Raw genomic sequence first — 12,484 nt, 5'->3', positions numbered from 1 at the left:
GCCTATAGATATTAAATACATAAACATGACTTTTCCTGGTCACACCAAAAGCGTACAGAGATGTTTTTAATGTTTACCACTTGCATGATGCTGATTTAACAGCCTACAGTGCTCTTTGTTTTATACTGCGATTTTGCTTTTATAAATATATTTTTTATTCGTTATCAGATTTAAGAGGCAGCTTATGGTACCTTATATGTTAAAATCCAAACACATCCAGTTTTGACACTCATCGTATTAGAGAAATGAGGGGTCTTAAAAAAACAATTAGGAATACAACAAGAAACTGTCTTCAAGCTTACCTCATTTGTGATGAGATCTCCATCAAAGGCATTGCATTGCTGTGAGAACTGAAAGAGGTTTTGAAAGGAAGTCCAGCATGACTGCAGAGGAATGCATCTCAGGAACAGTGAGCACTTACAAAATAATACAGCTCAGTTGTAAGGAGATTGCTTTAATCCTCAGCTTTATGTGGGGCAGCTCTGTTTTCAGAGTTTAAGCACCATTGCATTAGACACAAACACTGCATAGTGTATACGTTGGAAAAAGTTTGGACTTCTTATATTTATTTGTAGATCTAAACTAATGTTGTGTTTTAACAAATATTATTTGAGGCTATGGCTTCAGGAGCTCTCTAAACCCCTGGAGGGAAAGAAAAGAAAAACCCAAAACCAAGCACGCACACATTTGTCATGACTAATTAGGTCAGGAAGTTATAGAAGCCAGTACCCCGTCAAAGTCTCAGAGGCACTTGGTGAGTTCAGTGTTAAGTATATAGAATGTAATTACCATGCAAATCTGACAGCGGTGGCTTGTTGTGCCAGCTCTACAGCACACAAGTTCTAAACACACATTGGCACTCATGTTCCTGCACAGCTGACGTAATGGCAATGTTAAAATGGCAAGCGAACTATGATAACATCTCTGTGTTGAGAGTTGTCCGGATTTAGCAGAGCTAAAGGAACCTGAGACCCTATTACAACAGTGTTAAGACTTGACCTTCTGCCAGTCATTTCCTTCTCAGCCTAACCTACCTCACAGGGTTGTTGTGGGGATTAAATGAGCACCTTGAAGTCCTTGGAGGAAAACGTGAGATATGAATACATTAAACAAACAAAGAGGAGCCCTGAGGCTGGGGAGTCAATCCTGGAGCACACCAAAGTTGGGAAGATGGGATGGAAAAAATTGAGCAAAGCAAAAGGGAATATTATGTTCAGTAACAAGGCAGAAAACTCAAGAACTAAGTAGATGGCAAACAACAGGTTTCAGAAACTTCACCAGTGACCCTTTCTCCCAATGGACTGGACTGAAAATCAGAGCTCTTCCTTTTGGACAAGGCCCCCTTTTTCATGTATTTTCTTTAATATTATTGGCAGACTTCCTTCTGACTTATTAATGTGGCTAGACTGTAGTTTACAGGCTGGAAAACTGGACTATGGGTGCAGGAGAATGGGATTCTAGCCTTGTTTCAGACCTTTCCTGAAGCTTAGTAAAGTCACTCCACTTCTGTTAAGCTTTATTTACCTTCTTACCATGTACACAGACAGCTTTTTATACCGGCATATTCACCAAGCAAGGGGTAAGGACAGTCTGAAGTTTACAGTTGGTTGCTAGAATTTGCTTTTCCCATCAGATGCAGGAGAGAGATGTGTTTTGCAATCTAATGGGTGCATATTTAGGAGAATATATGCTTCAATGTGTGTTTCCTACAATAAAGCCTTTAAATTTTAGTCTAAATTCTGTTAGTGTACCTTATGTGATTTTGATTTAAATATAGTTACAGGGCAGATTACTCTGAATGGTCTAAGGGTTTCAACTGGGACGCGGGTGGTGCTGTGGTCTAAACCACAGAGCTTAGGGCTTGCCGATCAGAAGGTCGGCAGTTCGAATCCCCGCGACGGGGTGAGCTCCCGTTGTTCGGTCCCGGCTCCTGCCAACCTAGCAGTTCAAAAGCACGTCAAAGTGCAAGTAGATAAATAGGTACCGCTCCGGTGGGAAGGTAAACTGCATGTCCGTGCGCTGCTCTGGTTCGCCAGAAGCGGCTTAGTCATGCTAGCCACATGACCCAGAAGCTGTACGCCAGCTCCCTCGGCCAATAAACCAAGATGAGTGCCGCAACCCCAGAGTCATCCGCGACTGGACCTAATGGTCAGGGGTCCCTTTACCCTTTACCTTTACCAAGGGTTTCAGTGTTATCCTCTTCTAGTTACTGTGCTTAATAAAGGTTACACTGTAGAATACAGTACTCTGTTTAAAAAAAAAATTTTTTGGCAAAACTGCTGGCTCTTTGGTGACACAGCCCATTGATTAACACAAAAGCCCTGTCTAGTGCTGATATTTACATTGGTGCAACATACTTTATTTCAGTTCCCTGCAGTTCGTTCATATTTTTCCCTACACACAGATCTTTATATGGGAAATAGTATTTTTGAAATAAATTTCACTGAAGGGTGTAACTTAGCTGTAACTACAATCTGAAAGTGTAGCCCATACATTCACACTATATGGATATTATATAGTACATTGAACAGCAAGATGAATAAAGGTAATGTTTTCCAGCCGTGAAAAAGTACACCAAACTCACTAAAACTAACAATTGGTTCATATGAATCTTGCACATTAACCAACCACGCACATTTTAATAACTTAATCTTAGTGCAGAAGAGTTTGCAACAACTGGCAAGTCACAGAATGTCAGTCCCGATTGTGATTGGTGTCCAATCAGTAGTGCTTTGAGCTTTCTGTTCAAAGCTGCTTGTTGAGGAAATGCAGTGTTGCATGGAACTAACCCTGTAATTGAGAAAGGCCAAATAAATTTGAGTCAGTCACTATTTTCCCCCCCGGAGTGGGGAGTAGTTTCTTAACTAGTCATACTCCATTTTCAACAAGGCCTTTTGGTTGCATGACAATCACATTGACATGCATTACTGTATCTGATTGAACTACTGCAGATATGCAATAGCATCAGAAAGCTGACTTGATGTGTGTGATTGAGTGGTTGTCATATTGCTTCAATTGAACTGATGCTTAAAGAATTGCTTCAATCTCTATCAGGTCCTGTGTGCCTTATGGTATTCACATTCTCTGCTGTTTCAGGTGTTTTGCATGTTCAGAGGGCCTTTTTAAATCTTAGTTTGTGAAAACAGATGGCAAATATTCAGTGTAATTCCTCTGCCAAGCTGTGGTGCCACCCTCTTACTAAAAAAGCTCCTGGGAGAGGACTGTTACCACAGGGTAACGTAAGTTGCAAATGCACAGCTTGAGAATGCTTTTACATCTATAATTAATTTTGGATGTGTTCAGGTGGTATCAGTAGTTCAGAATGCATTTCATCAACTTACCTTGGTGTTCCACCTATACCCCTTCCTTGACCAATATGGTCTGGCTAGTTATGCATATTCTTTACATAGTCTAGGCTAGACTATGGTGAGATGTGAGATTTTTTATCTGTAAAGGATCCACAAGCTTCAACCCATGTGAAAAGTGGCACACAGGTAGCTAAATGGTGGTAGGTGGCTACCAAAGAAATAGTTTTTTAACAGCAACACCCAAATTATCGACACCTCACAAACATTACCACCTGATATCCTTATCTTTCAGGCAAAGTCCTTCTGTTTTCAGATGGCTTTTAGAAACCATTTGCAATTTATCTGCTGTTGGTTTTAAATGCTGATTTTATCCACTTTTATCATTTTATCTGCTGCTTTTTAAGCATCCTGCTTGGCCACTTCCTTCTGCCTACTTCAGAAGTGATAAGCCATTTAGGGCTAAAGCGGGACAATATGTATGGCCACATCTGTCTTGAGAGTACCGACTTCTTAAACGCAGGTATGCAGAAACAAATCATACCAAATGTATCAGCACAGAAGTAAACAACATACATGCTACAATGAACTACTGCAGCAATCTCCACAAGCAGGAGATTACATCATATCAATAACCCCTTTCCTCCAGAAGAATACTGTTTTTCATCAGTATGTCAGGAAAACCTGCAGCCTACCACAGACAGGCTGTTTACCAGCATCATAAATGATGCTCTCCCTCTGGCCGTACTGAAGACTTGATGGTTGGGAGGGCCCCCAGAGGCTGGATAAAATCTTGCTGAGCTTCTCTCCAGCCTATGGGTTGGGGGTTCCTCACCCCTGAAATAAAGGCTTTATACACCATTAATTTAGTACTGACATCCACCCCTTTTCATTTTGAAATATCTGTCTAAAAGCAGATTTGTTAAAAGAAAATTACCCCCACCATTTACTGTTGTCTTTTAAGATTTACTCATAACATTACCAGCATTTTAACGTGCAACAGAAATACAAACCCATCTGTACAAAATAACTTTAAAGAAACTTGAGTGTATATATTGATACATGGTATATTATATTAACATGTAAATGGCTCTATATACAGTAAGATGAAGCATAATAGAATACATGGAGTCAGTGAAACATTAACATGTTAATGTATATTTTTTAAAGCAACAGTGTACATATAAAAACAATTTTTAATACAGAGTGAAAAACCATTCAATGCACTTACTAAATGCTGGCTTTTTGGTTATTTTTATCTATTTCACTAAATCTCGGACCTATATTCTTCATCTATACCAAGCAATAAAAGGAGCTTTCTACAGTAAGGGGGAAATGATAGCTTATTAGTAACAAGGAACTTCCACATTATTTTCAACTGAAAGGCAATAAGCCAGCTAGGTTTTGTGCATTTAAACCACTTGGTAACTGGATGAGAACACTTTTTAAATATCTTTATAGTAAAGCTTAATAATGCATCTTTCCTGTACAAACAACTTTTAAGCAACAACATAGATAGTAAAAAAAAAAATCAATTGGTATATAAAACTATATATGTATATTCACACACAATATACAAAGGCCATGCTGGCCAGTACATAATCTATTCAGGCGCATTTCATTGCACAGAGTCAGGGGGAGGGAACTGATTACAGACACTTAGAGCACTGCTTCAAGCTTTGGTTTATTCTTAAATTAAAGTAGCTGTATTTCATATACCCTGCAGTCTTGACAAATCATTTACTCTGAGAAAGTGGCTACTTTCATTGCTGCACCCATGCATAATAAATTGCCTTTCACAAGCAATAGTACAATTCCACACATGAAATTTGATTATAGGGCTTTTGAATGTGCCTCCTTATTAACTTTTTCTATATTTGGAATGCATTTAAATACTCTCCGAGAAAAATCTAATGAATGAAAAAAACTTCATGGTTCTTCACAGCTTTTTTTCTTTTCTTTTTTAAACACATCCCATATTTGTAAAAGTCTATACAGGCATATATAAAAATAATTCCAATATATGGCACGAAGATGAAATCCTCTACCAAAAAAAAAAAAAAAAGTTCCCCATTGAAAGGTTGTATAGCAGTTGTTACCCTATACAAAGTGAGCTTCCCTGTGTTCTAGTTCTTGCATCCTCTTTGGCCTTAATCTCTGGTAGGTGGGCTTCAAGTCTGTAGGGGAAAGAGCTTCAGAAGTGGGTTTTTGTTGCTTTGCATGTTGGCCAGAGGAGCCCAAGGAGCCTTGGACAAGCCCAGGGTTCACAACTAGCTGTGGAGTCTCATCTCTGACGACTGCTGCACATGGTTTGGGTGCCAAGCTCTCATCGCTCTGTTTGGCCTTACTGATGGGTGGTGGCTTATAGAATGTCCCTGGTGGTGGTTGCAAAGTTCTCGGTGTTCTGAAAGCAGCAAGCGTATTAGAGTCTGAGGAATGCCCTTCTGCTGTTGCCCTTGCAGCCCTGGCAGGTACCGTATATGGCTTATTGGGAAGTATGGCATTTACTGAGTTGCTAGCAAGGTTGCTATGTGTAGTTAAGGCACTTGAGTTTACAGAGTCATGTGTTCGGTTCTCCTGGGGTATATTAGTCACAATCATTGCTGTCCTTGCAGTCATATCATACTGCTTATATTGCTTGTCCCAAGTTTTCTTCAGAGTCTGTGGGTCAAAGCAAGAAAGCCTACAGCCGGCATTTACAGCTGGAAGTGGCTGCGTCTCGGAAACTTCTTCAATTATAGGACTTCTGCCAATATTTTCTGTACTTAGACCTGCATTTCGTGAGTTTCTCTCATTCAAAACACAGGGAGGAAGCATTTGACCTAGAGGTAAACTCACAGGACGAACAACTGGCTTTGTCCTATGAGTGCGTAACTGAACTTTGGTTATTTGACGATTCGGTCTTAAAAGGTGACTGGCTTTAACACCATCTTCAACTTGAGGGGGAGATTGCTCATTATCTGGATCTGAAACTGCAGCCACAGCATTGCCTAAGGAAGAAAAACATTTATTTTGACTGTCAGTTTGCCATCAGAAAGCATTAACTTTGAATAACATTAGCCAGAAATCAAACTGGTCTCTAAATGCAACTAAGTATATTTTAGAAGATGACACCTCTAAGAGAACAAGCAGAGAACACCAATATTGCCATTATATTCAAGACCATATTAATTCCAGGCTATTTTTAAAGTTTGCTTTTAATTTATTTTTGTTTTTAACTTTTTATGATTTTATTGTTTGATTTTATGTTTCAATATTGTTGCAAATGGCTGTTATATATTTTAATGATACAGCGGTATTTAAATATTTTTATAAATAAAATAAAAAGTGCCAGACATACTGTTTCAAAGGATTTGACACCTGCAAGCCACAAAGAGACTTTTCATCTTCCTACTCCATAAGGCAGACTAAGGACTTGCAGAGTCAGTTTAAGTAGAACAGTTTGCATTAAAGACTGCAGCACCCAATCACCCTGATTTGTACCTGTATCCATACCTACAATTTAGGATTATAGTACTATATAAGCCATGGAGGAAGCTTCCATTTAAAGAGTTCTGGATATGAATCAAAAAGAGATCTTAGTCCTATTTCTATCAACTTTTTCACAAGAACAACCCAATAGTTAGGATAAATCAGCCTGGGAGGAATCAAAGGTCTCTTCTGGGAAAGGAAGGAAGGAAGCCTTTTTACAGACCTCAGGAAAAAGCTAATATATCGGGCCAACAAGTATAAATATACTGCTTTAAACAGCTGCTTTGGATTTTTATCCCTCTCCATATTATTCTCTTTCAAACAGAGTGAAAAAATGGTTGCTATCCCTCACTCACAAGATTATTTACATTAGGGGTATCATTAGTATAATGAAAGAAAATTAGTATTTGATAAACGTCTATTTATGTAAAGTTATGAAGTGGGTGGGGAGTTTTCCTCCTTCTCTCCCGATATTAGAACCCAGGGACATCCAATGAAGCTGAATGTTAGAAGATTAATGAGACGAAAAAAGGAAGTACTTCTTCACACAGTGCATACTTAAAGAATGGAATTTTCTACCACAAGTAGGCTACGAACTTGAATTGTTTCAAAAAGGGCTTTAGACAAATTCATTGGGGGGGGGGATAAGGCTGACAATGGCTACTAGGCATGTATGTCATAGCTAACCGCGACCTCCAGTGTGTTTCTAAACACCATTTGTGGTATGCTTATGAACACCAGTTGCTGGGAATCACAAGAAGAAGAAGTGCTATTGCACTCATGGCCTGCTTGCAGGCTTCCCATCAACATCTGGTCAACCACTTTGAGAAAAGAATGCCAGATTAGATGGGTCTTTGGTCTGAACCAACAGGTCTCTTACTATACTCTTACTCAGGGATTAGCAAACTTTTTCAGCGGGGGGCTGGTCCACTGTCCCTCAGACCTTGGGGGGGGGGGGAACTATATTTTGCGGAAAAATATGAACGAATTCCTATGCCCCACAAATAACCCAGAGAGGCATTTTAAATAAAAGCACACATTCTACTCATGTAAAAACACGCTGATTCCCGGACCACCAGTGGGCCGGATTTAGAAGGCAGTTGGGCCACATCTGGCCCCCGGGCCTTAGTTTGCCTACCCATGCTCTTATTCATAGGCCTATATATTGCCTTTGTCTTGCACAGTTCTTAATTACATACATTTTATCTACTTAAACAAAGCAAATTAGCTTTAGGTTTCTGTTACTTGAGGGAACTCAAGGCATTTTTTCACTGAAAAACAGTTTCCTGTTATGTTTGAACTGTCAATTATGATTAATGTTGTCTAAACGAATCAGGATATGGAAACCAACTTTAACCCATGGCTTCATTTTCAGGCTTGCTTGCTGTTAGGATGTAATGGGAAGCTATGGCTAACAGCAGTTTCCTGTCTTGTTTCCCTTTTCTTGTAAACGGTTGAGTAAAACAGCTGCATGTAGACAGATGAAGCTCGTTCACATCTCCACTTATTGAACTGAGACCTGACTGTCCAAACATGGCCAATAACTCAAAAGCAGCATAACCACCCTTTGAAAAGGCTTCATAACAATGTGCTTTTTAAACACACGCGATGTGCTGAGACAGTAAGCTGTCAACTAAGAATAGGCTTCTTTTCATTGCACCAACAGAAGTCATAATAACGAAAGGTTTATTTTGTACCTGAACATACAGGAACCTGAAGGATAGCAAGATAGCTGTATGAATACTTGCAATTCAGGAAACTGACCTGGATCTTTTGCTGGTGCAATGTGGTTTTCTAAAACTGAGACAGGAGAGGGTTCTGAAGGAGAATTCCTTCTGCCAAGACTCTGTTTAGTTCCAAGTTTGGAGTTCCATTCTAGGAAATATGAACACAGCCAGCAACATAAACAGTTAAATCTCAACAGGAAAGCCTAATGTGATAGTGACTATAAGCCCGATGCATTTTCAATCTGCTCTATGGATTCCATAGCAAATGTCAATACAGTGGTACCTTGGGTTAAATACTTAATTCGTTCCGGGGGTCTGTTCTTAACCTGAAACTGTTCTTAACCTGAAGCACCACTTTAGCTAATGGAGCCTCCCACTGCCGCTGCGCTGCCAGAGCATGATTTCTGTTCTCATCCTGAAGCAAAATTCTTAACCCGAGGTAATATTTCTGGGTTAGCGGAGTCTGTAACCTGAAGCATATGTAACCCGAGGTACCACTGTACTTGTTCCTTTAATGAAGAATGACATACAGTGAACACGTGAATAAAAGTTCTGCTTCATTTTTCTATCCATCTATTGTACTGTAGAAATGCAAAACACTAACCTGTCACTAATGCATCAGAATTCTGGTGGGTGTCTTTGCTGCCATCTGGTTCTTCAAATGATATACTAGCCTCTGAATCCTTCCTCTCATTTTGGACCAACTGGATGCTCTGTCAATAACAGCAATATTAAAAATTGGCTGAATACACTAGCACAAGTTCAATGCAGTAAATGAAAGTTATTGTTTCACAGCAGACACTCACTTCTTTCACAGCAGCACAGGGCGACGTTTTTCGTTGCTGATATGGATCTCTATCTTCAGCTGTTAAAATACTTTTAGCGCAAGCAGCACTGTCTTCTAACTGAGGTGCAGGTGATAAAGGCTGCGGCGAAATATCAAAGATCTTCTCATAATAGGTAATGAGGAGCTCAACTACCCGGGCCTGATATGGATAGTCCACAAGTGAAGAGAGAGAAAGGGTAGCATCTGTCTGACGTGGCCTGATCAGAGTTGGGCCAAATATAATACCAAGGTTGCTGGCAGACATTTTATTTTCATCGGATTGCTCAGTAACCCTGCATAAAAGAACAAAATCCAGAGAGGCTTTTTGAACATTGGTACAAACCCAACATGGTACATTCACTACAAAACCAACACTACCCAAATCTCCACATTAATTTCACTATCATCATCATCCAATTAGTGTTAACAAGTTGAAAAAGAGAGAAGGAAATATTAAGCCTCATTAATATTAATATGTTCATACCACCAGCTAGGAACACAACAAAAATACTGCTTGCTACAAGAAATACACAGATCTTTATTGTTAACAAATAAACCCATGCTTAACGCATATTTCTGAATGTCTGAGTTGAAGTTCCCTTACCTGTACAGATGACCTAAAAGAAACTGGAGTGTGTTATAGTTTGGTGCAGGCAGCTGTTTCAGTAGATCTTTGATTTTAAGAATGATCCTATTCAGTTCAATACACACTGACTGTCTTTTTTTGGACCTGGGGCTCATCCGTTTCATATCCAGTTCTTCATTAATACTTTGGCTCTCCTTTGCAAGGCCAATGAATTCATTATAAAGCCGAAACAAAATCAAAGGTTCAGGGAGCTGAGGGAAAGAACGTCAGAAATTTCAGACTTCAATTTTAGCTCAAGTCAACTGTTTCCTTCCTATTACTTCCTGATGTCTAGTCTAGTTCCTTTTCTTTTTTGAGAGGCTTCTGAGCTTTAGTTTTACTGATGTCACTTAGTCTCTGTGTAAGTAAGATACTGCAAGCAAATGAGGTGGTATTTATTGATAAAGTAAGAAATCCAAATTATTAACAGAAATGTTAGTTTTTTAAATTGTTCACTAATAGTATATATTTTAAAAAGACGAATACAGCAACAAGAGTCCCATAGGTAGTGACACTAGTCTGTCCTTTTACAACATCAAAGAGACTGGCAAGTCTCCTCTTCTGTATACCTACCAGACATCCACAGATAGGGTATAGAGAACAGAGAGAAACCAGTCTTTTTCTGTACACTTGCTGCTAAATTTAAACTACCCCATCAAACCAAACCCTTGTAATTGATTCAAGAATATAAAATACCCTTTTCATATTGAGTATGGGCAAACAGCATTCTCACTTGACCTTCAGCAAAGTTAGGTATCGCCTGTGGCCCATGCAAAATGTCAAAACAGCTTCACTGGCAAAAAGGCAAGTGCTTTCAGCCTATTACAACTTGCTTCTCAAGGAACATTTTCTGAAGGATTAGAATGCTTCTTGGGTGGCGGAATCAACCTGCTTCAACATCTCAGCTTGTTAAATAATCTCCCCAAAATCCACAGCCAGTCAAATTTGTTGCCTGATTTTAGTGATGTTGGCTTTAGTGGCACAACAAATGCAATTTAAGACAAGTGTTTTCTCATAGTGGCCCAAAATATCTTAATTACAAGTTTCCAACAGATGTCTAGGATCAAGTCACACAAAAATCAGCTTCGCAAGCAGACCTCAACAAATTTCCACTATATTTTTAGTAATACAGGAAAAAGAGGAAGTATCCACATTTATTCTGGCATTCAAGGTTCTCATTTATTTTGTTTTCAAATATTATTTGTATTCTGCTTCTAGGTGGGAGTTCTGGAAGTCTCCCATTAAAACAAATGGTTAAAGTACACTCCTGCTATGCTGTGCAGCACCTGACACCATAAGTGGAACTTTCAGGTTTTACTTAAAAAGAAGCTACAAAAATACAGCTTAGTTTTTTAAAAAAACTGAAGCTAATTTGCAACCTAGCATTAATACAAACTATTAAAAATCTAACATTTATATGGTTAATACGTCGGAATTAGGACCCAGCACTATGTCTCCCCATAAGCTAGTAGGGAGCAATTTCATTGGCTCAGAGACAAAAAAGTTTAACCATTTTAGGAGTATTACTTGCCCCTTTTCCCTATCCACTGGGTGTAAGTAACAAGTAAGCAGCAGCTTCAAAGATGAATCCTCCCACCAAGTGTTTCAAAATTCAGACATATGAAAGACTAAAAAACAGCAAGCCTCCCATTTATACTTAATTTGCTAGTCAGATGAAACAAGAGAATTATGCATATTTACCTGGCGAAGATATAATTTAAGAACATTACTTATGTCATGTGCATAGAGTTCAGATAATTCCACCAAGTCCTTTCCATTTTCAAAAGCTTGACAAAGCTTTTCAACTCTTGATTTGGCTCCATTCACACGATATATACCCTTTTATATAAGAAAAAGTTGTAAGTACTTGCAAAACTAAAATGTAAGCTATTTTAAAGACAGGGGTGTTGATTCATCTATTCACTGAATATTTACCTTTACATTTAGGGCTCGGCTTTCAATCTCAGAGGTGCACTTTTTTATGATGAAGGGGATGCCATCTGGGGAATTTTTAGCAGCTTGCGTAAACTCAACTCCAAATAGATGAAGTCTTCCATGGAGTTTCTTGTGTCCACACTGAATAGCTAAAGTCTCCAAGCACTTCTTGTGACAGGCAAGTGAACACTAGAGGAAATGTAACAGAAATGAAGGTCCTTTCAAACCCTGTCCATAATGATAGCAGAGCAATAGCATCTTGTCCTAAAACTTAAAAGGGGAAATAATTTTTAGATCGGCTGAGTCCAATAGGCTCTTAAAAGTGGGGCCGATCCAAAATACAAGCATTGACCTCTCTGCCAAAGCTTCGTTAATCACGACAATAAGGAGAGGGCTCAGTTTTGCTCATGCAGCCTTAATCAACCAAGATGGGCAAGGGCCAAATGGTGAACAAGTTTCCAGTTGACTTATGTATAAACTTAACAGGCATTTGTGTTGTACTTGACATTTTTTCTTCACATAGTGCTTATCTCTACACAGGAAAACATGTCACTACTTCAATCCACTTGGCAACCCCCAAAGCTGCATTTTTTAA

At 39.0% G+C, this 12,484-nt stretch overlaps 2 protein-coding genes across 5 annotated transcripts in view; both read right to left on the bottom strand.

Annotated features, from left to right (window-relative positions):
- The window catches only part of ABCA4 (ATP binding cassette subfamily A member 4), a 101,765-nt gene extending 101,374 nt beyond the window's left edge, over positions 1 to 391 (bottom strand). The window contains exon 1 of the mRNA XM_081865624.1: positions 303 to 391. The gene's annotated coding sequence lies outside the window, so the exon portion shown is untranslated. The remainder of the gene's footprint in view (positions 1 to 302) is intronic.
- A 3,941-nt stretch (positions 392 to 4,332) lies between these two features.
- Positions 4,333 to 12,484, bottom strand: part of ARHGAP29 (Rho GTPase activating protein 29) — a 120,957-nt gene continuing 112,805 nt past the window's right edge. For 3 of the 4 annotated variants that reach the window (XM_081865694.1, XM_081865693.1, XM_081865696.1), the window contains 7 exons: positions 11,890 to 12,078; positions 11,656 to 11,793; positions 9,934 to 10,166; positions 9,310 to 9,622; positions 9,108 to 9,216; positions 8,541 to 8,651; positions 4,333 to 6,295 (listed from right to left, as the gene is read on the bottom strand). In XM_081865694.1, the coding sequence (XP_081721820.1) occupies positions 5,406 to 6,295; positions 8,541 to 8,651; positions 9,108 to 9,216; positions 9,310 to 9,622; positions 9,934 to 10,166; positions 11,656 to 11,793; positions 11,890 to 12,078 (1,983 nt within the window). In that variant the 3' untranslated portion in view covers positions 4,333 to 5,405. The remainder of the gene's footprint in view (positions 6,296 to 8,540; positions 8,652 to 9,107; positions 9,217 to 9,309; positions 9,623 to 9,933; positions 10,167 to 11,655; positions 11,794 to 11,889; positions 12,079 to 12,484) is intronic. The other variant, XM_081865695.1, reaches the window with a different exon arrangement.

Source organism: Podarcis erhardii (genome assembly GCF_964252035.2).
Source record: "Podarcis erhardii genome assembly, chromosome: 6".
NCBI classification, from domain to species: Eukaryota; Metazoa; Chordata; class Lepidosauria; order Squamata; family Lacertidae; genus Podarcis; species Podarcis erhardii.
This window is presented reverse-complemented; position numbering and strand designations above follow the sequence as displayed.